The sequence below is a fragment of the Gnatocerus cornutus genome, chromosome 10 (assembly GCF_029298725.1).
Source record: "Gnatocerus cornutus isolate USDA-ARS CGAHR chromosome 10, icGnaCorn1.1, whole genome shotgun sequence".
Lineage (NCBI taxonomy): Eukaryota > Metazoa > Arthropoda > Insecta > Coleoptera > Tenebrionidae > Gnatocerus > Gnatocerus cornutus.
In genome coordinates this window covers 3,852,373-3,875,861 of record NC_142242.1, presented here as the reverse complement: position 1 = coordinate 3,875,861, position 23,489 = coordinate 3,852,373, and the positions used below count along the sequence as shown (strand labels likewise).

The 23,489-nt window shown below is 33.9% G+C and overlaps 5 protein-coding genes across 5 annotated transcripts; 1 reads left to right on the top strand and 4 right to left on the bottom strand.

The window, feature by feature from the left end:
* Positions 1–8,630, bottom strand: fs(1)M3 (female sterile (1) M3). The gene is given in 26 exon segments (XM_088046894.1): positions 1–267; positions 314–518; positions 563–721; positions 769–1,003; positions 1,050–1,359; positions 1,405–1,585; positions 1,632–1,840; positions 1,887–2,109; positions 2,157–2,354; positions 2,912–3,028; positions 3,073–3,386; positions 3,430–3,613; positions 3,664–3,851; positions 3,909–4,706; positions 4,750–5,104; positions 5,151–5,353; positions 5,504–5,714; positions 5,773–5,856; positions 7,070–7,203; positions 7,252–7,438; positions 7,492–7,598; positions 7,647–7,796; positions 7,840–7,967; positions 8,012–8,214; positions 8,261–8,560; positions 8,604–8,630. Coding segments are annotated over 26 exon segments (5,631 nt in total). The 3' UTR covers positions 1–46.
* A 2,179-nt stretch (positions 8,631–10,809) lies between these two features.
* On the bottom strand, positions 10,810–13,389 carry LOC148167257 (uncharacterized). Its single transcript, XM_088047686.1, has 2 exons — positions 13,107–13,389; positions 10,810–12,091 (listed from the first exon to the last, which is right to left on the bottom strand). Exons 1-2 carry the CDS (start codon positions 13,125–13,127, stop codon positions 10,874–10,876), a joined length of 1,239 nt encoding a protein of 412 aa, XP_087903812.1. The 5' UTR covers positions 13,128–13,389; the 3' UTR covers positions 10,810–10,873.
* A 1,209-nt stretch (positions 13,390–14,598) lies between these two features.
* l(3)73Ah (polycomb group ring finger 3-like lethal (3) 73Ah) lies at positions 14,599–16,978 on the top strand. Its single transcript, XM_088047578.1, has 4 exons — positions 14,599–14,833; positions 14,905–15,057; positions 15,109–15,398; positions 15,446–16,978. Exons 1-4 carry the CDS (start codon positions 14,722–14,724, stop codon positions 15,569–15,571), a joined length of 681 nt encoding a protein of 226 aa, XP_087903704.1. The 5' UTR covers positions 14,599–14,721; the 3' UTR covers positions 15,572–16,978.
* Positions 16,979–17,004: 26 nt separating this feature from the next.
* Positions 17,005–18,440, bottom strand: Dhpr (dihydropteridine reductase). Its single transcript, XM_088047576.1, has 6 exons — positions 18,235–18,440; positions 18,047–18,176; positions 17,904–17,987; positions 17,752–17,854; positions 17,267–17,600; positions 17,005–17,217 (listed from the first exon to the last, which is right to left on the bottom strand). The coding sequence occupies exons 2-6, from the start codon at positions 18,131–18,133 to the stop codon at positions 17,112–17,114; spliced, it is 714 nt and encodes a 237-aa protein (XP_087903702.1). The 5' UTR covers positions 18,134–18,176; positions 18,235–18,440; the 3' UTR covers positions 17,005–17,111.
* A 1,594-nt stretch (positions 18,441–20,034) lies between these two features.
* LOC148167254 (kinesin-like protein KIF11) lies at positions 20,035–23,251 on the bottom strand. The gene is made up of 7 exons (XM_088047979.1): positions 23,053–23,251; positions 22,714–23,002; positions 22,513–22,664; positions 21,046–22,465; positions 20,693–20,995; positions 20,474–20,641; positions 20,035–20,421 (listed from the first exon to the last, which is right to left on the bottom strand). The coding sequence occupies exons 1-7, from the start codon at positions 23,106–23,108 to the stop codon at positions 20,083–20,085; spliced, it is 2,727 nt and encodes a 908-aa protein (XP_087904105.1). The 5' UTR covers positions 23,109–23,251; the 3' UTR covers positions 20,035–20,082.
* Positions 23,252–23,489: the final 238 nt, after the last annotated feature.

The window sequence follows — 23,489 nt, the reverse complement described above, 5'->3', positions numbered from 1 at the left end:
TTGTTTTTTATTTCCTAAAAAGAATAACAAATATAACAAAACAATATTAATCTGAGTCGTGTTTAACAAGAGCTAATAAAGAACTGGTTTTTCTCGCTGGGGCGAAAAGATACGGTTTTCCGTTGAGCTTCAAAGGTACTAAGATCGTTGTATCATCTAATTGTCCGGAGAATTCTAATCTCCACCCTTCAATGAACCAAAACGAATAGATGAAGTACTGGTGATTTTCGGTTACTACTGTTAAGTACGCATCGCTTATGCCAAAGCCTGAAAACTAGTTAAATTCCATGCCAACAAAACAAGGATTTCTTACCTTCTCCGTAAAACGCCAAGATCGAAGAAATAGGAGAGGTCAACTGAAAACTTTGATACAAGTAGTAATTATCAAATCCAGGATGGTACTTCAAAATAATCAAATGCGACTGTTTATTAGCTAAAACTATTAAACTGTCTCTTCCTAACACTACTCCTTCCGCATGTAAAGTTCCGAAACTTTGAACTTCCCGGAGAGTCCCAAACTAAAAGTTTTATATTAAAAGTGAAATACAAAGTTGATTCTTACCTTCTCCTTTGCTTGATCGAATCGCATTATACGGGTATTCGTACCATTGGATTTCCCCAACTGATTGCTCAGAATTAGAATGAATCCTTGCGCTGTGGGAAAGGAGGAGATAATTTTCATTCCGTTGCTTGGAATCTTCTGTATTTCTTCAACTTCGGTCTGAAAGAGGAATTGCATAAAAACTAGATATTTTCGTTAAAACTTACTTTGTCTTGATTAATCTTGAGGAGTAGAATGTTAACATTATGCGTATCCAAAACCGCGTCATAATAAGTACCAACAACGATATACGTGCGTCCATAGATTGTAAAAAACTCGACGCTACTTATAAATCCGGTAAACAAAGTTCTGTGAAGAAAGAAACCTCCAGTTATGTTCATCTGAGGTGGGACACTCCATGTCAAAGTTGACCTTTCGTTAATTACTTTGGTGGTGTTAGTTCTGAAAAGAATTATTATTTAACGTTGGAACAACGAGATGTACGTACCGGCATTCTGATCTGCTACTACCACTATATGTAATAAAATTTATAATAAGATCATCGCTATAATAACTGTATACTCTCTGCATCTCTTTGTTAACGAAAGGAATGACGGAGTCCTTCGACGAGATTTGCATTGTTTGCTGCATTGGACATGTACACAATGGGTCTAAACCGCATTTTTCTCCATTTTCCTCGGTTTCCACATGGAGGAGTATATTGTCTTTAGTTTCCACAACATGAGCACTTACAGTGTTTGGTAAGTTAATCTGTAACTCCTTGAATTTCTCCAAATAGAGTATTTTAGAAGGCAGTGCTGAAAACTCTCATTACTTTAAATTTTATCAACTTCGAAAACTACCCTTTGTTGTATCTATGTATTTTTTAATAAAACCCCCGAGTATCTTCGTGATTTCGTGTATTTGTTGCGCTTCTATTTGAACAGAATATTGAGCACTTGTGTCAAACATGTAGTCAACGGGAACTTTGTTTATGTACCGCGTCTGTATATTGCCTTCCATTAACGTTGGTTTTAAGAGATGCTAGAAACGACGCTGTATAAACGCAAGAATTAGAACATGAACTTACCACAGCCCCCTTGAAGGATGTTTCTTCGTTTTGGAACACTGCTTGCTCGTACAGTTTGGATAAATCGAATCCGTTGATAAGATGAACTGTAATGTTACCACGCACTTTAAGATCTCTGAATTTTTTGGGACTGCTTATCACTTGGGTACCGATATCAAAAACAATGTTTTCCACATCGATATCATTGATATGTGTAGTTGTTGCGTCCCCTAAAAGACAGGCGTTAGTTCCAGAATCTAATTTGATTGAAACCACCTTTAAAAGTGATATACTGGAAGAAAAAGTTTCCAGTTACTCTCTGATCGGTGCCTTTCTTCAAAAGTCGCTCATTTAAGAACTGCTCAACCAACATTTTGTTGATTAACGTTACGTTAAAGTTATCTATAACGTTAACGGATTCGAACATTACACTCGGGATTGGAGCTTCGTCTTCAGAGTTGACCAAATTTTCTACTTGAACTCCTGAGATGATGTTGGTCTACAAATAATATAGAGCGCGTGAATCGTATTAGATCAAAATGTTACTTGGAGTTGTTTCGTTTGAAGACCCCCAAAGAAAGTTTTGTGTCCTCTGATTGGTACATTGGGAACTGAATTTTTTGACACAATTTTAGCATCGATTTCGGCAATTTCAATTTCATTTATCCTAGAAACGTTGGTGTTTTTTAAAGCGAGCATGTCCTCAGCTTCGATTTGGATAAAAGTCTTTTTCCCTGTGACGACCTACAAGAATTTCTTTTATATCTCTTCAAGTAGAACAATTTCACTTGTATTAAGATAGAGAAAGTTATTTGTGGAGCTGGATTAAAGAATGACATATCTTTTGAATTCCACGTGAAATTCTGCGTAAAATGGGCGCCAATAATTTAAGTTTGTACCGCAGATTATCGAGATATTGAACAAATTAGAATTAGAGACTTTTTTTTTCGAAAATTTTGATTTTTTTTATATGTAAAAAGGGATTCCTATGTAAAAAAACGCGAGACGAACGATAGCGAAAACCGCATTTTTCTATATGCCTTAGTTTTGGAGATATTGAGCTTTATCTGTTTTAAAACAAAAATTTATTAATAGAACCTTTAAACGCTTTTCACTCAATTATTTGTGGATCTTTGTTAAAGAATGATATATGTTTTGGATTCTACGTGAAATTCTTTGTAAAATGAGCACCAATAATTTTAGTTTGTACCGCAGATAACCGAGATATCGACCGAAATAGATTTAAAAACATAATTTTGCTAGGGAAATTAAACCGTTTTTTGTGAATTTCACAAACTCACCTGTGTAAAGTCTGGCTTATTTACAATTGCATCCTGTATTATCTCCATTATTTCGATCCCATTAATTTTTTTAAGCGCTGTTATGTTGTTCACAGAGATGTGTTCCGCAAAGTGTACCTACAGTCATATATTATGCGTTTTCATTTTTGTATTATACTCACTTTGGCTTTTATAACGGCTCCGCTGGTTTCCTGAGTTACAATCTCTGCAAAAATACGACTGGTTGGAGATTCCTTGTCCCAAAAGGTCGCGTTTCCTGTAATGACAACACTATCCCACAATTGGGACAATGGATTGTGTAAATTTTTCAAACTTTCGTGTAACGAACAACCAAAATCACCATCCAGGTTTTGGATTGTAACGTGTTCAGTCATTGTTAAGTTATGAGAAGTGAAAATCTTCTGGGATTCTTCTGCTGACACGTCAATTAAATCTCGAACGTTGATGTCGTTAATTTTTTGGGTTATTAGATTTTCTAAAAATGTGTGTAAAATTAAAAATAAACGTTGCGCTTTTACCTGTTTCTAGTTTTGTGAAATTGTAAAGTTCACTGATTGGTTGATTCCATGATTTATACAAAATTCGTCTTGATAACTGTTGTAAATTTACATCGTTTACTGTCAGAATATGTAAATCTTTGACTTTTACAGTTCCTGTGAATTTCGTTGGGACGAAAATAGTTTGATTTTTGTATAACTTGTGCTGAAATATTATTTCCATTATCTTAATTTACACTTAGGACATAATCTTACGCTTGTTTTCAGAAGTTCGTCGACTTTGTTGTTATTGATAGTCGTCAAATTTTTGATATTTTCTATAGTAACGTTGTCATTGACATAAACGCTGTCAATTTTTTTGCTTTCTTGGATCTTTTTTAGGTTTAATGCTACCTCAGATATGTTTTTCCCGTTTACGGTGGAAAGTACAAATACATTTTCCGCTAAAAATATAGATAAGTAAAATATTTTTCATGACTTCTTGATGACTTATGCCGTACCTGTTAAGTTGAGAAAATTTAACTTATGTATCACTTGCGCTTTGTCAATGTAAACTGCATTTTCTGTCAAATTCTTAATGTTAACATTATTAATATTTTTCACGGATATTCTCTGGAGATTTAAGTTGCCTTTGATAATCATATTTCGATCTGAAATTCATATTATAAAATATCTTAGAAAGTCCTCACCATTACCTATATTCCTGGAAGTTATCTGATCGTTGCCTCCCTCTAAATGACCCACCTCGAGATCATCAACTTTCAAGATATTGCTGTACGTCTTCCGCCCCTTTATCTTAAACACACCCTCAGTTTTCACCCCTTCATCCTGAATTTTTTCAAAATTTGGACTATGTTGTTGCTCTGGATCTAACAAGATGTCCCCGTCAACCATAACAGATTCGAAATAAAACCTCCCTGACTTCATCTGATCTGTCGAATTTAACATAAAGTCGCTAACGTTGATTCCGTTAATTAAGTTTGTAAACAAATGTGGCGTTGACATCCCATTTTTCGCCTCAAAATGAGCTATTTTCTGTGGTGTCGTTTTAGTCCAAAACTGGTCTATTTTTGGATCGAATTCTGTCCCGTTAACAAAAATCTTGGCCCCTTGTACTAAATTTAAATCGTTCAGTATCAAATTCCCTTTGATTGTAACGTTTCCATTATATCGTTGTAAGAAATCTGACTCGTTGGTACCAACAATATGTGTGTTGTTAAATAACAAGAATTGTTTATCAATATCACCTTTCAACTCCAGATTGTTCTTAACATTCAAGTTATTCAAACTCACTGGACCTGAAATTCGATTTTATTAACGAATTTGATTTTTCTTTCTTACCATTGACGATGCCATCAAATGTCATTGCTGAGTTCTTGAAATCGATATCATTGATTCGATTTGTTGTCACATTGGTTGCAAAGATCAGATTTGTATCAATAAACGAGTGGATAGTTTGATCTGTTGATGATGTTAAAACACTCGACATTCCGGAAAGTGTTTCGAAAGACGCTTCTTTGGCTTCTAAGTGTTGAAATATTAGACTTCCGTTGATAGTATCGACCTGTCCGATTCGAAAAGCCATTTCTTTCAAATTAGTAAAGTTGACACCATTAATGTTGTCCACCCATAAGTTTTCTACAGTGAAATTATCCGGAAAACTTGATAAAACTGACACGCGGTTTGTTGCATCCATCTGAAACAATTAGTTAGAGAATATTATAAAGAATTGTGACACGTACCCCATTTATGCGGTCAACTTTAACTTCACTGATTTGAACATCTGGAAATGTTTTAACTCCTTTAATTTTAACTGGTTGACTTTTGTAATAGAAGTTTGACATGGAGATGTTATTGAGAGACTTGGTTTCCAAGCGGTGGACTTCCACATTCTTTGCTTTCATAAAACCAGAGAAGATCTGATTGTACCCGGATAACATTACATCTAAAATTTTAAGTAAAATCAAACTTTTCAACTAAAGAATCAATTTATAAATTGAAGCAGCAGTCCGACATCGGCTAAGAATCCCAAAAGAAAAACAGTATTTTCTATGAACCACTGCTTCTAGTTTATAAATCGAACAATTCGTCGTACCATTCAGTAGCGGCTCGTTATATTTCGTTTGGAAATTATTTGTTTCCAAGCTTCGAATTGCAACCGGCGTGGATATTGTTTGTGTTTGACTATAAGAAAGCCATGTTTCTGGTTGCCATTTTTGACTATTGAGATTGAAGAACCGCAGGTCCGCCGCAATAAGTTTTTTTGCTCCTTTTGGAATGACGACAGTTGCAGGTTTGTTCACAATCTGAGATAAGAAAAAATGAGAAATAGAAGAGAATGAGAAGAGTGGTAAATCAACATACTAGTATTCTCTTTTTCTTTCCTTCCACGACACTCTTCACGGTGGAGTATTTTGTTTTTAGGTCTTGCCATTTTTTCATTGGAAACTGTAAAAATATGACAAAACATAAAATGTGTGTATAGGGTGAGTTAAGCTTGCGTAGTCCTTCTGTCACGCTTTTATTAATAACTATTTCATATTTTTTAAAAGTGAATGTAAACGTTTGAATAAATTGCATATTTTAAAATTATTTCAGTTGTCAGAAGTGCACCATCTTTGCAGGCCCTATCACCCATCACTTTTGGCGATGAATTTTGATGAGATTGTAAGTGAGCTAACCAAAAATATTAATTTTTGGTCGCGGCTTTGTAAGTTATGATTTTTTTTTTAATTTTTGACGTTGCAGTGTTTGACTTTAAAATTTAAAGCACCCATTATATTTCGAGGTATGAAGATAAAACTTGACACGTTAATTAACTAAACTAGGCATTTTCTCTTAAATTGGCTAAAAAGGAATTTTATGCTTAAATGTAAAAAACAAACGATTTAAAGTTTTAGGATTTACAAATGGCCAGAACTTGTTTTTTTCAAATGGAATACTCTGTAAATTTTTGGTGTAATGAATTCAGTTTTATATTCTCGTCATTTTTCCCTTTATACGTTGTAAATAGACGATTTTTGAGATATTTCAGGGTATTTATTAACCCTTTAACTGTTGTAAACGTATACAGGTGTCCCAGAACTCATGACCCAGAGAACAAGAGAAGGTGCCGACAGCAATATAGGTGGTAAATTTAAAAAAAAATGCTTAAGTTTAATAGTCTTCAAGAAAGGATAAAAATTAACAACAATCCCGAAAGCTTATTCTAGAGATGGAGTAAAAAAAAGAATATATTTGGTGTTCCATTTCAAAAAATAAAGTTCTGGTAATTTTCAAACTCTAAAAATCGTCTGTTTTTTACATTTATGTATAAAATTCATTTTTGGTCAAATCAAGGGAAAGAGTGTAGTTTTGTTATAAAACATGTTAAGTTTTGTCTTCATATTTCAAAAGATAAAGGTGCTATATATTTTTAAGTCGACACTTCAATAATTTTCGTAAAAAAAAAATCATAACCTGACAATGCTCCGATCATAAATTTTAAATTTTTAACTTGATATTTTTAAATAGATGCAAAAATTTTGCACTTCTGGTAACTGAAATTAATTTTATTTAGCATTTTATTCAGACATTTGACTTCACTTTTTCAAAAATATAAAACAGTTTTTATAAAAGCGTCTCAGAAGGACTAGATACGCAAGCTTGTTGATATACTTACATCATCATTTGTCCTTTCTTTTGACTTCCGGGTGGTGTTTTCCACATTTGTGATTTTATTCCTTAGTAAATAAACCGTTTTTTCTAAATTTAAGAAGCAGTTCAAGAGTTTCTCCTCCTCTACGATGTTTTCCTCTAAATTAATGTTTAGTAACATATCATCAAAGAAACGTAAGTACCAACTTTGTAAAGTTGCCTGTATTGAAATGGAAGCTGTTTTAACTTCCACTGCATTTTCCGTTTTTCCGACCATCATCACAACTCCTTCTGTGCTTTTGACGTTCAAAACTTTTAACCAATTAGTACTGATGATGATTCCTGAATTATGTATCTCAAGAAAGTTACTTAAACTGAAAACTAGAAAAGTGCTCTACAAAATGTTCAGTTTAGTTTAGACCAAACACCTTGTATATTCTTTCTTACTGTATTTACAATCACCAGATATGGTTTACTATTTACATAAAGGACAGACTTTGTAGCATTCGCTGGCAATTTCACTTTGAACAGTTCCGAAAATAATAAATCGCTCCCTGAAATTTAAGTCTGAAAAAAACTGTTATTTTTTTTGTAGGACTGACCTGTCCACTGATATTGATACACAAAATGGTCAGATAAAAACAAAACGTGTTGTTTCCCATCATCAATATAACTGAGAACTTCCGTCGAGTTGTTCAAATCGATTTTATGAAGTTTCCGAATTTTGTCACTTTTGAATTCGTACAGTGTTGCTACCTTTAGAAAAAAATAGTATAAACACCACGAGATCGAAACTTACTCCTAATCGTTGTAAAACCATAATAACTTCGCTTCCGTTGTTACCAAAAGTGTGCAGTTTAGTAGCTCCAGATGTTAAAAAGTTTGCGGTTTCATCAAAATACGAGCCAATAAATTTGTAGATTCTAAAATTTTGAATATAAATAATACTTTCAAATTGTGAACTTACATAACCGAGGTGAGGTCGTAACTCTTGGAACTTGAAACAACCAGAAATAAGTTGTTTTGAATTTTGAAAAATCTCGCATCTGTTATGTTGCTGAGCACGATATTTTGAATTTTGAAAAAACCCGTTTTGTTCCTAAATCCAAAAATCCGTAGATTTCGTTCAGTGGCAAACATGAGGAAGCTCATGTTTTTGAATTCGGTTGCCTGAAATGAAGGGAGTGAGTTTTTTGGTTTGATTTTTTTGTCGTACCTTCCAAAGAAATATGTTTTTGGACCATGTGAATATTGGAATGGTAGTGTAATTTTCTCCAATTTCGAATATTTTTTTATCCAAGGCAAGGTAAGGTTTGTTAAAAAAAAATAAAATTTCTCCACTGCTATAATTTCCGTTCAGTTGCAGATTATTGACTTCATCAAGTTTAACAGTGTATAAATTTTCTGGGTTTCTGGCATATCTAATTAATTCTTCACCTACAATCTTCGCTCGATTGTCTAGATACTCCGTAAGATTGAAACCTGTTTCCATGCAGGTAATACCGTGGAACAAATACTATTATTAATTACTTTAATGATAGTTGTAAATTATAACTTACTATAAATAACGCTAATGAAATTTTCATTTTGATAGGAGCAACACAAACTTTACCATGTGAAACACGACTAAATTATCTTTCCGCAAAAAATTGGCAAGATAGCATCCTGTGTCTGCGCCGAAATAACAAAAAATTTAAATTCGTTGACACACTATTCAGAGCCATTTCATGACTAAAACTACTTTGGCGATAAATTTTTACAATATGTGGAATGGATATTGTACGATGAAAAGAATGTCCAAAGAAAATGTAAAGATAGAGCTGCAGAAAGAAGTCTTCTTCCTAAAATTTCGACTTTACCTTCTTATTGTAATGTCAAGTTATGACATCTAATCAAAAATAATTGGAATTTTTTTCGTCTTAGAACGATAATCCCTAAAAATTCTTTCTCTAATTCTAGAATATCGTAATTCGGCACAGTTATAAAACGTGTTAATTGTAGTAAAGCGTCGAAGTTTTATTGTCGTGATTCAAAATTACGGGAGTTATGAGATCTAATAGAAAATGTTTGGAAAATTTTGATCGTTCTAAGAATAAAAGTCCCTAAAATTTCTTTTCGGAGTTCTAGAATATCGTAATTTGGCACAGTCAAAAAACGTCTAAATTTCAGATTATATCGTCAAAATGACGGGAGTTATGAAATGTAATAGAAAATTAAACAAACAAAAAGCAGCCTAACGTAAAATAATGTACAGATTGAACCTGAAAAAAAAACAAAACAAAAAAAGCAAATATTTACTCATAAATGTCTCCAATCATTGGGCAAAGCTGTAAAAGAAAATACACTTTTTGGAATTGAATTCAGAAAAAAATTGCAAAATCTGAGAATAATATTCATCAGTGCTTCAGTGCTAAAAAAGTCAATAAACACGATAATGTTCTGAAAAATAGGTAGAAAAATGAACTATTTATTAGAAAAATTCAACAATAACATGGTTTTCAACTTGTAAAAACATAATAAATTTTGTCAAAAAGTATTACAGAATCTGTGAGTTTAATATTTGTTCTGTTTTTAGTTAATTGAATAGTTGGTTAAAAAATAAGTTTAATTTTTTTGTCCCATCCGTTTATGTGCTATCCGTTATTAACACCAAGATATAAAAAAGATCCCTTAGCATATTAACAAATGTTAAATAAAACATTGCTTCAAATAATTGCTCACTTTTGATTCAAACTATGTAATATCATTTTCATAGATAAGACTCACAAATCTTCGCAGAAAATTTTGATTAAAATTGTAGCAATTTTCAAAGAGGGTTTTGTTGAATCTTGTTCGTTATCATTAAAAAAAAAAATTGTTGACAACACATTTATGTGAACCATTCAGGCGTTTTGGGTCTACTAAAATTTGTATAATTTGTTTTGTTTACTATGACAATAACATTAACAAATAATTAATGTCCAAATGTTCAATCCGTTATCATAGAATAGCTGTATAATCTAGTACCATATGAGCAAAAAAACTTTAGATAAAGGGTGGCTGTCTACAAACTTTTGTTTTGGAAACGTATGTCGGCTTTTGTTGTCATACCCAATCATATGTGCTTGAATCTTTGATGTCTTCGGCTCTTTGAACTTCTTGTTCTGCCAGAACCATTGCTACGATGCACGCTCCCGATTTCTTCAAATAACTGCACACCAATCCATACCATAATAAAATAATCACCATCCAAAGATGCCATGCCGAGAACTGTCAAATTTTGACGGCTTAGTTTAGGCAATCAACGACAAATTCATTTGTTTTTCATGGCCTCCTATTATCTAAAATTTTGTTGCTCATACGGTATAAGGCATGTATGGTTAAGTAACTTTTACTCAAATGTTTGAAAGTAAATAAAAATGCAAGTTTTGGCACTTGAAAGTTATCTCCAGTAATTTTGGTTTCATTCATAAACTATCACTGCAATTATTTAGAAAGGAGTGCGTCGTTTAAATGTTAGATGACTTGAAAATATTTAAAATATTTACCCGGTAATGCAGCAACTTGAGGAAATTTTATATTTTAAGTTTCACCAGTTTCATTTCAGTGTTCATATTATGACGCAACTTCTTGATTTGCGACATGCAGTATTGGAATTTCAGAAGTTTCCTAATTTAAATCACATAATCCCAAAAAAGAAATTTCAATTTTTACCAGCAACTCAACCCACTGCTGTTAATAATTTGCAAATACATAGGTATGTAATTTATTAACTCTTTGGTCGTATCAGTACAATAAATATGGGATATGTGATTTTAACAACATAAATATTTACATAATAAAAACAAAATCAATGATGATAACGTGTTCTGTATGACCGATGTGGAACTCGCTTTTCCTCCATACCGTGCGATTTCCCCGCATAAAAATCAAACGACTGTGATTTTTGAATTTCCACTTCATCGGAGTAGTTATCAGGATTGTTAAATTGGTAGAAGTTCTTCAATTTTTGTAATTGTTTCTTCCTATCGTTGATGTAGATTTCAAGCGAGTCGTCTTGGACGCCAGGTCCATCGTAATTGTGGTTGGGGACTTTCGAAGTGGTTTCGTAACTAACTGTTGGGTTTGGTGCTTCGAATTTGATGTTACTATTTGGGGTTGTTTCGTCATACTTGACATAATTGTTACTTCCGTCAGCACTGTATGGATCTGTATATTGTGAAGGGTATTCTTGTTCGCTTGGTAAGATCTCTTCGGTTCTGTGATGAGCACTACTAAAAGAGTTGTAGTGTAATGGTGGCTCGTGTTGCGTCGCAGGCACTCCGTAAGAATTCAGAGCTCCTGGAGAGCCATAAGTTGCTGACGATGTGTCATATGTTAGTGGATGCGTATGGAAATCTTGTGGGATGTCGTATCCTTGATGATACGACACATCTGGTATTCCATAACTTGGCGACGAGTGACTGTATGACGTAGTCTGTGACTCAAAACTAGGATAATGACCACTATATGACGGAGCTGGAGGTCCATATGAAGGTGCCGCAGGTGGTGGACCATAGGACTGAACTGGCGGTGGTCCATACGAAGGAGCAGGTGGACCATATGAAGGAGCAGGAGGAGCATAAGATGGCGGCCCATAATTAGGAGCAGGTTGTGAGTAATGACCTGATGGAGTCCCGTAGGATGTTGTTGGAGGTGCAGGATGACTAAACGACGGTGGCGGACCATATCCAGAACTTTGATGGTAAACCGGAGACGGTGGAGGTCCGTAACTGGGTGCTGGCTGATGATAGCTTGGTGGTGGACCATATATTGGTTTCGGTGGACCATAAACAGGCTTTGGAGGACCATACACTGGTTTAGGGGGGCCGTATACCGGTTTAGGTTTACTAGGAGGTCCGTAGTTGGGACGAGGGGGTGCGTAGAGAGGTTTGGGTTTGCGGCGGGGAGGAGAATAAGAGTGCTTTATCGGACGGTAAACTGGGGGCTCCCTTTTCCATCTTGTCAACACTACTGTTGAGTTTTCTTCAAGAGACAAGGACAATGATGCCCCCAGAGACAAGAAAAGCTGAAAATGAAGGTATTAAGATTTATTTTTTGTCACTAATGAAAGATGTGGGTACTGACAAAATTGCAATCCGTTCTAGCCATTAAGCATAACCATAACGAAGTATCTGCTCGTGTTTTTAAAGGAAAATCACTCAGAAAAACATTTGTATCATAATTCAGTACAGGCAATTAGATAAAAAAAAGAGTGAAAGCAGAGGTGAAAAGAAGCTGATAATATCAAATTTAATGTCTTAATTAAATTAAAATAAGGTACCTAGGTGGTGAATAAATGAAAACATTAGTTTACTGCTGCTGGAACTAAATATTTACATAATGTTAATACCGTGAAAAAACTGATAGGTAGGCAGTTAGGTATACATTTTTAATAATATCACACTTCTTTCTGGACAATTTAGAATAATATTTCCATTGTCTTTAAAGACAATAATTTAACACCTGCTTTAATAAAAAAAACTTAAGAATTGCGTGTTTACTAGGTATTGCACACAATAACTAGTAATTTTAAAAACGCTGACTTAATTATAATTTTAATTTAAAAAAAGTAATAAAATAAATATCAGCACACAACGACATTTTACTGCATTAATTGTTTTATATTCCGTTTTATAAATGGTGAATAATAAAATAATTGTAAGTGGAATTTTCTGAAGTATCAGCTCAAAAAATGTGCCTCGATTGATTAAAGATCCAAATTCTGGTAAAAATCGTTTTTGAATCTTTTCCATTGTCACGTCTCTTTAGCAATTAGCAATAAACAGCTCTTTAAAGAATTGTCACGAATGCAATAAACGTGCCTCGGCATTACCGTTAAATTCTCAGAACAATAAAAAACCAAATCATATCCTGTTAAGAATAATTTCTGAAATAAAACATGAAAGTTTCTTCAATATTCTTGAATTGCTATTCATTTAAAATAATACCGGCTTTAGCCTAGTTTAGAGCACGGATTTGATCTACTTTTGTGAAACTAAACAAGAAGAAAACTAGTTGAAAAAATTATAGAGAATCCTTACCAAAATATAAAAGGTGTCCATAATTCTCAAATTTTAACACCACGTGAACTATAACAACAACAATAAACAACTGCACTACACAACGAGCGGAGTGAAGAGTGAATGGGCAAGCATCGTGGTAATGTTCTCTTTAAAGTGTATAAGTAGTAAGAGTAAAATTATAGTTTTGTCCCACATAACGCATCAGTTGATGGTATGATGTACTCAAACTGTCTTTTTTCTTCTGACCACCCATCGCTGGAGAAAGTCTTGAGCGGCCACTTTCAAAATTTTAGCAACAAAAATCAATTTTGCGCGCGACTTGAATTTTTTTATCATTTACTCATTCCTGTTGTCGTAATAAGTGGGCTGATAAGTAAATACCGGCATGAGGGCCTCCAATCATTTTACTTTCTATAGCAATAAAAATAGTTCTTTTTATAATTTCTAGGTAGTGCCGAAAAATAGGTATAGATACCTATATCTACTTGGTAATCATATCGAAAGTTGTCTTTCTTTTGTGACGCTCTTTGCACATTGTTCTAAACGTGCACAAAAGTAAAAGGAAACAATTTTTAAACTCATAATTAAACAACAGTTAATGTTAATGGTGACAATGATAGCGCATCTAGGTTTCTTCAAACTAATTGCATCCGAATATTACGAAGTGCATTTTATCTAACAAAAAGTGCAACAATAGAATTAGAGGGTAATTAAATTAGGCGATTATTACTACCGTATTATGTGCACTTTAATTAGTTCTGCATTATTGTAATGTTAATCGACCCATCAAAAATTTTACTCTTTAAGTGCAATGCCACCAAAAACAAGAAATTATGTTGTACCTGCTGGAGCATTACCCAATTTGAAGATTTGAAACTTTGATAATGGTTTGTTTAGTTACAATAAAATTGTGGCTTTTATTTAATACCAGAAAGAATTACCAAACCGTATCCACGGTTGAGTACGTACCTACAAAATACATGAGAAATAATCTGCTTAATAATATAATTGATTAGTTTCTTTGAACATAAGGTGACGTTAATAAAACAAAAAAAAAGATTTTGATGCATGCTTACAGTTGTAGACTACTTATACAGTGGTTTGCTAATTTTCTTTTACTTTTAAATGCATCTGCAATCAACAAAACACCCATTGCAGGTACAGCTTACCCCTTGTTGGTTAATAATTTTTAAGTACCTAGTAGTGGTAGTCACAATATCGTAGTAGTTCAACAGTTTACAATGTCGTGTAGGAGCTGTATCACTTTATTTATTTATTTGACATTTGTGTAAGTTAAGAAAAAATTCTTTAATTATTTTAGTAATGTTTTGAAGTAAATTTAAGATCTTATGTAGTGTGGTCCATTTTTCTCTCAACATTTATTATGTTGGCTCTATTGAAAATTATAATATCATTAAAACTAATTACCCCAAAAATGACTTTTGAAATGACGTTAAATTTTAAAATTCCCAGTTCCGGCTTCGAATCCATGTGCTTTACTTTACCGGTGTCGTACGTTTTACCACGGCATCCAAAAATTGCACATGCGCATCTTATTCTATCAACAATTTTTGTTTGTGTGTGTCAATTAGGGTTAGAACAAATTCTGTACAATTATGGTTTTTTATGAATTATGATAATGGAAAGAAGAATAAAGCTAAAAACATTAAACAGTCATATAACGTGTAAGATATGTAGAGGCTACCTAATTGACGCCACGACTGTAACAGAATGTCTTCATACTTGTAAGTAAAACAACAGTTTTGTCACAATAACAATAGCATTAGGTCAGTTTTTACTAATGAAATATTTTCAGTCTGCAAAAGCTGTCTTGTAAAACATTTAGAAGAAAACAATACCTGTCCAACATGCAATATTGTAATCCACCAATCACATCCTCTTCAATACATAAGTTTTGATAGAACTATGCAAGATATCGTGTATAAACTGGTCCCTGAATTGCAGAAAGGTAAGTTTAAACAAAAATACGTAGATTTCTTAAACGTTGGTTTGTGTTTAGATGAAATAACTCGTGAAAGAGAATTCTACCACCAAAGAGGTTTACCCTGTCCTAAAGACATTCCTCCAAATCCTGGAGAACTAGAGGATGAAAAACCATCAGCCGACGTACACGCGGAATCTGATTATCACCGGCAAGACGAACAAGTTAACGTCTGTTTAGAATGTATTAGTTCAAATTTAAAAACTTTAAAAAGAAGGTTTATTCGGTGTTCAGCACAAGCTACTATCCTACATTTGAAGAAATTTGTTGCCAAGAAGGTTCTCAATGGCATGGAGAAATACAGAGATGTAAGACAAATCAATAGCAATACTAAAAACTCATTTTTCTGTTTTAGATTGATATACTTTGCAATGATGAACTATTAGGGAAAGATCACACTTTAAAATTCGTTTATGTGACAAGATGGAGATTTCAGAATCCTCCTTTAACCCTACAATATAGACCTAGAATTGACATTTAAGGTCCACATTTGTCTAATTTAAAAGTCCCTGATATCTGTTGCAATATTATGTGAGTAGGTTGTGATTTTACTGGTGTCTAGATGGAGAACTTAAATTGGGGACGGCGCACGCACTGCACTGAAATTTAAAAATAATTGCTTGAAATTTTATTTCCATGAGCTGTAAATATCAAAATGTAGGAAAAAGTTTGGATAAGTTCATTTCAAATCGTAATACTAACCAAGAAACTACACTAGTGATAAATGAGCCTGAAAGAGTGAGAATAAAATACTCAAATAATTTGATTTAATGAATTTGTTTCCAAACTGTTACCGCAGTTCTAAAGTGTTCATTCCCAAAAGAAAATGAATCTCGCTTCGTGCCATACAATTAATTTTAAATTTCATATAAAATCGTTGCTAATTTTTTGTTCTCGACCTAAGCGCTAGTGTGATTTTTGTTTCAAAAAACAGCGACGCCAAGATGGTTTCATAGTTTTTTATTGCAGAATTTTATAAAATAGTACAAATTTTTATAAACATATTTGTTATAACGTAGATAATTATTTCCACTTATAGCATTTTCTAGCATTTATTATGGTAACACATTTTTGGATGTTTTAGCGTTTGGTACAGCTCTCAAGAGTTTTTTTTTTGTATTTATTACTGTGATTTAGAACCGTCGTAAAGCCTTATATGTCACTAAGGTTTTATGCTAATAGATTAGGTACTTAAAAGAGTATCAGACGCTTTTAGATAATGTAAAATAACATTTCTCAAATCATTCTACTTGAAATTCTAGACTAATTTATGGACACTGAAATCTGAGATGCTCTTTTTTTCCTCTAATTTTTTTTCTTTTGTAACAACTTGTACTTCCTATTCCATCAGTACACCTGATTGTTACGGGGCCTGTTTAATTTTTAATTCAATTTGTACATAAAACTAGGGTCATGGATTATTTTTATCCCACAATGTTATTTTGCACCGTTTAAGCTTTAACTAATTTTTATTCTTAGATAGCAGTGAATTGTAGACTTATTTTGACACTTATTTTGATTGCACTGACTTTTGTGTTAAATTGTTTTAAATGTATAGTGCTGTATTTTGTGCAAATGTGTAGTATTGTAACTGTTTTCGTCACTTTTAAGTATTATCAAAAGGAAAAACTGACCAGCCGTTATATTTACAAAATCAAAAAAAAAATCCATAAATTTTTATACATTTTTGATATTAGATAAGTGCAGAATTTTCTTGCATAGTAATGTGAAACCCATTGATGAGTCAACAGCGCAATTTTTCTTTTCCTTGACTCTTTGATGATACAACATGGTTGGAATTCGACTGAAATATTGTCCAATTCTGACACTTTCCATACTTAATTTCATATAAAATTTGTATGTAAAAAATTAAATATTTTTCAACAAACCCCACTTCATTTATTCACCGAAACGAATGCATCAACACTTTATTCAGATCTGCTGCGTTAACAATAAACTATATGTACGTATTCACAACATAAATGCTTAGATTTGGTCCACAATTTTCATCCCAATTTCGCTTAGAATTTCGCCGGAATAATGTCAGTGTTCGAGTTCTTAGTAACCAGTTGGAGGAGACTTCCACTTTCCGGCCGATTTTTCCCGCGGATCCACTCCACGAAAAGCCTGCAAACCACAATTAGTTTGAAATTTTTCCAGACGAGCGTATTCTCACTCGGCGATAAATTCCAATGGAGTCCAAGTAGTGAAGTCAGCTTTGGGCATCCATTTCCGGTTCATTGGAGTATCCAAAGTGATTGGTAAAATGGCCACAACCAATGAGTTTTCAGGCAAACCACTGTCAGCTCCCGCTAATGATTTTGTAAGATGATGAACGGCGCCTTTAGCAAGACCATAACCGATCATGCCGGGCGTTCCTTCAAGTGCAGCTTTAGCACCTGTAAGGGTTACAACTCCTCCAGTTTTAAGGTGCTGAGCTGCGACGGAGGCGGAAATCAAGGAACTCCAAACGCTTTGGCGCCACATCATGTCGGAATTTTTGATTAAATCTACAGAAGAAATAATATCTATCGGGATTTCGGTTATTCCATATTACGAATTCTACGTAAATAAGCAACTTTTTTATAATTGATTTCGCCTTGGTAGTGGACACTTTCTTAATCGCTCTAATTATCTCATGAAGGTCTCGTAAAAACTTACCTTTGGCTGCATTTCCCCCTGCCCAACCCCCAGCGACACAAATGACAGCATCTAACTTGGATCCATTCAATGCAGAATTGATTTTCTCCAATACTGTTTTCTCCTAAAAAATAGTGTCAATGCCTTCATTAAATATCTAAATCAAAACAAACCTGTTGCACCAAATCAGAATCCTTTTCCAAAACAATGTTCAAATCAGCTTCAGAATTTTCGTTGAGGTCAATCGAACCGACCCACTAAATGTTATCACAAAAACAATATTATTTATAATAACTATGATAACCAATTGACTTACAAAATCGTTGGCTTTAAGGGCTGATACACATTTGGCACCTAGGGCTCCACGACCACCATATACGATAACACGACCGGTTTGAGACATTTTCAGAGTATTCTTGAGTGGATTTTTTTCGTTTTACCTCTTTCTACAAGGAAATCGGTTAACCGAGTTTCTTATGATAAAACAGTACAGAGTTTCACAACCACAACCAAATTATCACTGCACAGCCTTATTGTGGCCTTTCCCACCACAAACTATACTGAAGTAGAAAGATTGATCTGAATCTGAATGTGATTTGCGGAATCGGTTATCGGTTCCTTTCGATTTTCAAGGCCGATTGTATTTAGTTTTCTTTTACTGACCAGTGGCAGACAGTGGTGATCATCAACATAGGCAACACATAATACACCTCCAGATAAATATGGTCACTAACTTACCGATTTCTTCTTTTATACATACAGGCTAATCATCTCTACATTCGCGGGTTTGACATTTTTTGAGACCCCTCTAAAACGGTAAATAAAATCTTGGGACAGAAATGCTTCTAAGAACTTACAAGAATCCAAACTTCACTTTCTCGACACCATTAAAATTAAATAAAACATTATATTCATTTGCATTAAAATTTTATTACAGTGAAACCTGCATAAAACGGAATCGCAAGTGACCGTCCGATGGTTCCGTTTTCGACATTTTTCCATTTTATGCAAACTTTTTTTTTACTTCCAACATCAGATGGTTTTTATTTGTCGGCTTCTCTACACTTTTTTTTTAGAAAGAACAATTCAAAGCTTTAAAATTTTGATATTCAAGAGCTTCGGCGATTTTGGCTTGCAAGTGTAAAAGTAGACCAGATATCTTTTACGCTAGTTTACTTCTTTGTTCTTGGTAACAGAAATTTTTCGTAACTATTTTGAGTTTAACCGGTTTTATTTTTTAACAGATGCTAAAATTGCGCTTTTCCATATTTATATTGAGTTATTAATTGTTTAACACTTAAATTATCACATTCTTAAACACGATTAAGTTCTTTTTTAAAGTCAACGTCATTTTCTTCCATCCGTTTATTGTCCCTGAATTCTCAATATCTAAATTTTTATTCGGAAGCAAAATTCTTGGTAGCCATTAAAAAAAAATATACTGAGTACCTAAAATATTAGGTAAAATACAATACGAGGTAAAATAAACAAAACAGTCGGCGTGTGACTTGTTTTCTGAAGAATTCCTTCCTAATTGTTTTTAAAAAAATTTGTAGCAGTAAATAAAAAAATTTCGTCTATAAAAATCCAATGGTCCGTTTTTTGGTTTTCCGCGTTCATATACAAGTATTTTTAAGAAGTAATTCTACCAGGACCGTCAAAAATTTCCGTAATGAACAGGATTCCGGCTTTTACAGGATCCGTTTTACACAGATTTTACTGTATTACGGCCTTGTCACACGGCTTTTACATGTTTTCGGAACAATTCTATGAAATGTTGACCAAAGCGGGTTTCTTTTTTTTTGTCATTTCTTTAGTATTTTTCGTCTGAAGTTCCTATTAAAGGAAAAAAAGTTCTTTCCCTTAGGAAGAAAATTAAAATATTTATTATATTTGTTATACAGAGTCTGGCAACACTTGTGTTCACCCCCAAAATTGTCTTTATAAAATTTTGAAAATTTGCATACGTTCATAGTTGACAAAGCTCTAGCAGCTCACATAAAAATTAGTTATTTATCACCGATAGTTTTGGCGTTGCGACGCCTTAAAAATGTAATTTTAGCTAATTGTGAGACTTTGTGAAATCAACCGCTAATTTAATTTTATTTCAATATAAACGTGTTAAAAAAATCTCAGTTGTCAAGGCAAATTCATCTGCCTGGTTTATTGCTGAACTGTGGTGCTAATTTTACAGACGATTTTCACCCTTATAGATAATTGGCATGTCAAATGGTTAGTATGTTGGGTTGCATATTTTTCAAAACACGAATTTTAGTCGATGGGTAAAACAGCCTTAACAATAAAAAAAAATGACACTAATTTATTTAAAAATACAAAAATCCACAATTTGAATTACTCCGAATCGGACATAAAATCGTCAACAAGGCGCTTAGAGTGTTCTTGAATATTCTGTATCGATTGCAGTTTGGGGACTTTGGGATGTTCAAATACAGCCTTTACAGGTGTATCACCTACATGAACTTGCGATTTGATACGTTTCGCCAAGTTTTCTAATTCCTGCGTTGATTTCTCAATAAACTCCTTCACCTCATCTTCATGAGTTTTTTCAGCTGATAAAATGCATTTGAACTTATTCACCAAACATTTGATATGCTCTGTTCTTATTTCCTCTAAATTTTTCTCAATTGTTTCGAGCTCTACCGACCATTCGCCCAAAGTGTTTTTAAAATCCTGAAATTCAAAAAAACGTGCAACTGCTTAAAATCGCATCATGTGTACTCACATTGTCGTTACAAGTTACTTTGGAATCAAAAATTTCACTGAAGCCACTACCACATTTTTCAGCTTCATACATATTATCCTCAATAGTAGTTTCACAAGACGTTCCACTCTCCTTAACGTTGTTAATTTCTTGTTGAATAATGGTAGTCAGAAAGTTCATCGGCTCCATCTACAACAGACAAGATTAAATGAAGAAAGAGACTTCTCAAGACGAATTTACCACATTAAAGTTTCCCAGTACTTCTTCAACCTCTGACCACTGTTCTATTGCATTTCTACCCAGTTCTTCAAACAACTCTTCATCATTTCTTAAACTTTTTGTAATCTCAAGCATTTGTTTCTTACTTTCTATTTGTAAATTACATTCTTGTAAGATCTCAGTTTGCAACTCCTCCATTCTTTTAGCTTGAGATAATTGTTGCTCCAAGTTCTCTTTTTGAGTCAACAAACTTAATTTCATATTTTGCAGGAGTGATTTTCGATTTTTATCATTTTCTTGGTCGCGGGCCAATTGTTGATTGATCTGAAAATATGTGTAATTTTTTTTCTACTCAATTAGCATGTTTTGCTTACCAAATTCTCGCTTTCCTTTAGTCGTTCTTCTATCTTTGTACTCGCTTCCTCTACATGGTCCTTGATATGAGAAAAGCTCTTTTCAACTTGATCCAAGTCATCCATCCGTGCTTTACGACTATTTTCAAAAAACGACATAATCCGCTTTTGAAACTGATCTTCACTATAGCCAATGTCTTTAAATAGAAGCTTAAAATTCAAGTCCCAATCTTCCTTTTTCAAGTTTATCTTCGACAAAACATGATTAAGGCGTTCTGAATTTTTTGAGTGCAAGTCGTGGACTATTTTAACTCTTTCTCTGGCCTCATCAAGATGTGTTGTCTGATCTTGATAAAAATTCTCAGCAGACTCGGAAATTTGATTCACAATTCCAACTCCCAGCGAATTGATTTTTTTCGCTGCATCAGCGTTACTACACGTGTAATCACAAAGCAAATTGTATTTATTGTAGAAAATGTCTTGTTGCTTTGTCGTGGTTTCACAAGCTTCAAACAATTCTTGTGCAATTTGCGTTAACTTCATGAGTTGTGACTCCATTGTTTCTTTCGTGATCTGCAACGTTTTGATTTTACGCTTTTGTTTTTTCAGTACTTTCTTCAGGTCCTCCAGATTCGAACTAACTTGTTCAGCTGACTGACTCAAATCATCATACAGTTTTTGTTTTTCACTCAATGCCCGTTTGATTCGTTCTATTTCTTGTGTCAAGATCAATATTCTCTCGTTCTTGCTCTTGATGTCAAAGTTAATTTTCTCGTAGGCAGAAGGATCCATGTAGAAACCCTCACCAGCTCTAGCGGCGTTTAATTCTTGGCGTAATTGTTCGATTTGCTTCTGGGAATCTTTCAGAATATTGGTTTGTATTCTGTTGATATTTACAGTAGGGCAATTGGCTACACTTCTGGCTACGTGTGCATAATCCAACGTACTAAGGGTCTCGTCAAAACCGTCCATACAAGACGAAAATGTTGCGATCATGCAAGTCTTACTCTTTCCTCCTAAACTGTCTTGTAAGATCCTAGTTAGTTTTGACTCTCGATAAGGAATATGTTGCATATGTTGAGCCAGAGCTTTGATGACTTTTCCTAGAGTTAATAAAGACTTGTTGATGGAACCAGCTTCCCGAGCCCTCATGTCAGTGGCCCCTGATCTACCAATGTTCTCACTCCCAGCTAGATCAACCATGTGGAGCTTCCCATTAGTCATCACAACTTCTCCATTTGATGTAACTTCTCGCGTGTTTACAACAATAGTAAATAGAGTGTGAGAGCGAGAACTGTGCCGGTTCAAGTCGGTGGAAGCTGTCTGGCGCTCTATAGAACCAATAGCTAGTAGTTCATAGATTTCTTCAACGTTGGTTACCACTTTCTCAGTTACACCTTTTATGCAAGTTGCCCCTTTATTGTCGGGGTCGTCGTATATCCTAAGGAGGAACGATATGAATAAAGAATTGAAAGAAATGTAGCTTACTTCAATGGGGGGCCATGCTTAACTAAAAGATCGCGGAGTTCTTCATTATAAATCTCAATAAAAGACACCTTGACTGTGTGTTCCACGGTTAGTTGCGCGAGTTCTGCGTACAGTTGTATAGCTGCGCGAGGTACAATTCCAATTGAAGGATCCTAGAAACTAGCAATTTAACTACACAAAAAAACAAGTTGAAAAAGTTACATTGTAAAAGTCAGTAGTTGGTCCAACTTCTTTACCAACTATTGTGTATGTTTTACCTGTACCAGTCTGGCCATATGCAAACACAGTACATGTATATCCAGAAAGCACAAACCCAATCATCGGAGAAACAACAACATTGTAAATTTCCTCCTGAGAAGATTTCTTGTTGAACACTTGATCAAAATAATACTTTTTCTCTGTAGATCCTGATTTTAACAAAATCTCGTTGCTCGATGTATGTTGGACCACATTTTGTCGCTTTGCTTCGGTCTCGAAAGATGTTAAAGGTCTGCAACAAAAAAAATTGTATGAATATGTTTTACATTATTTTTCAATTACCTTTGCCTGATGTACACTTTTACAAGTTGGACATCCTTTTTCTGTGTTCCACTCATCTTTAAACACTATTCTCAGTGTTCTCAATGTTTAATAATCCGTTAAAATGGTTCAAAGGAATAAGTAAATGATCAAAGCAGAGAACACCGTTAAAATAAAACAACATAAACTTTCATTCAAACATTCCGTAATTGCTGCCAACCGCACCAACGTTAAGAAACTAGATGAAGGTCAAATGTGAGACGGGTGTATTGCTGGTTGTCCACCCGTAAGGCGCATATTTAAATCAATAAATTTCAGACAATAATCTTGTAAGCTTATATACAGAAATCTGATCAGTACCTAAACAAAGGAACTTTTTTGAGAAAAATGATAAACATTCAATAGAATTAAACTAAATGTTTAATTTTTAACTCTTTTGTATATGGGAGAAGGTATTT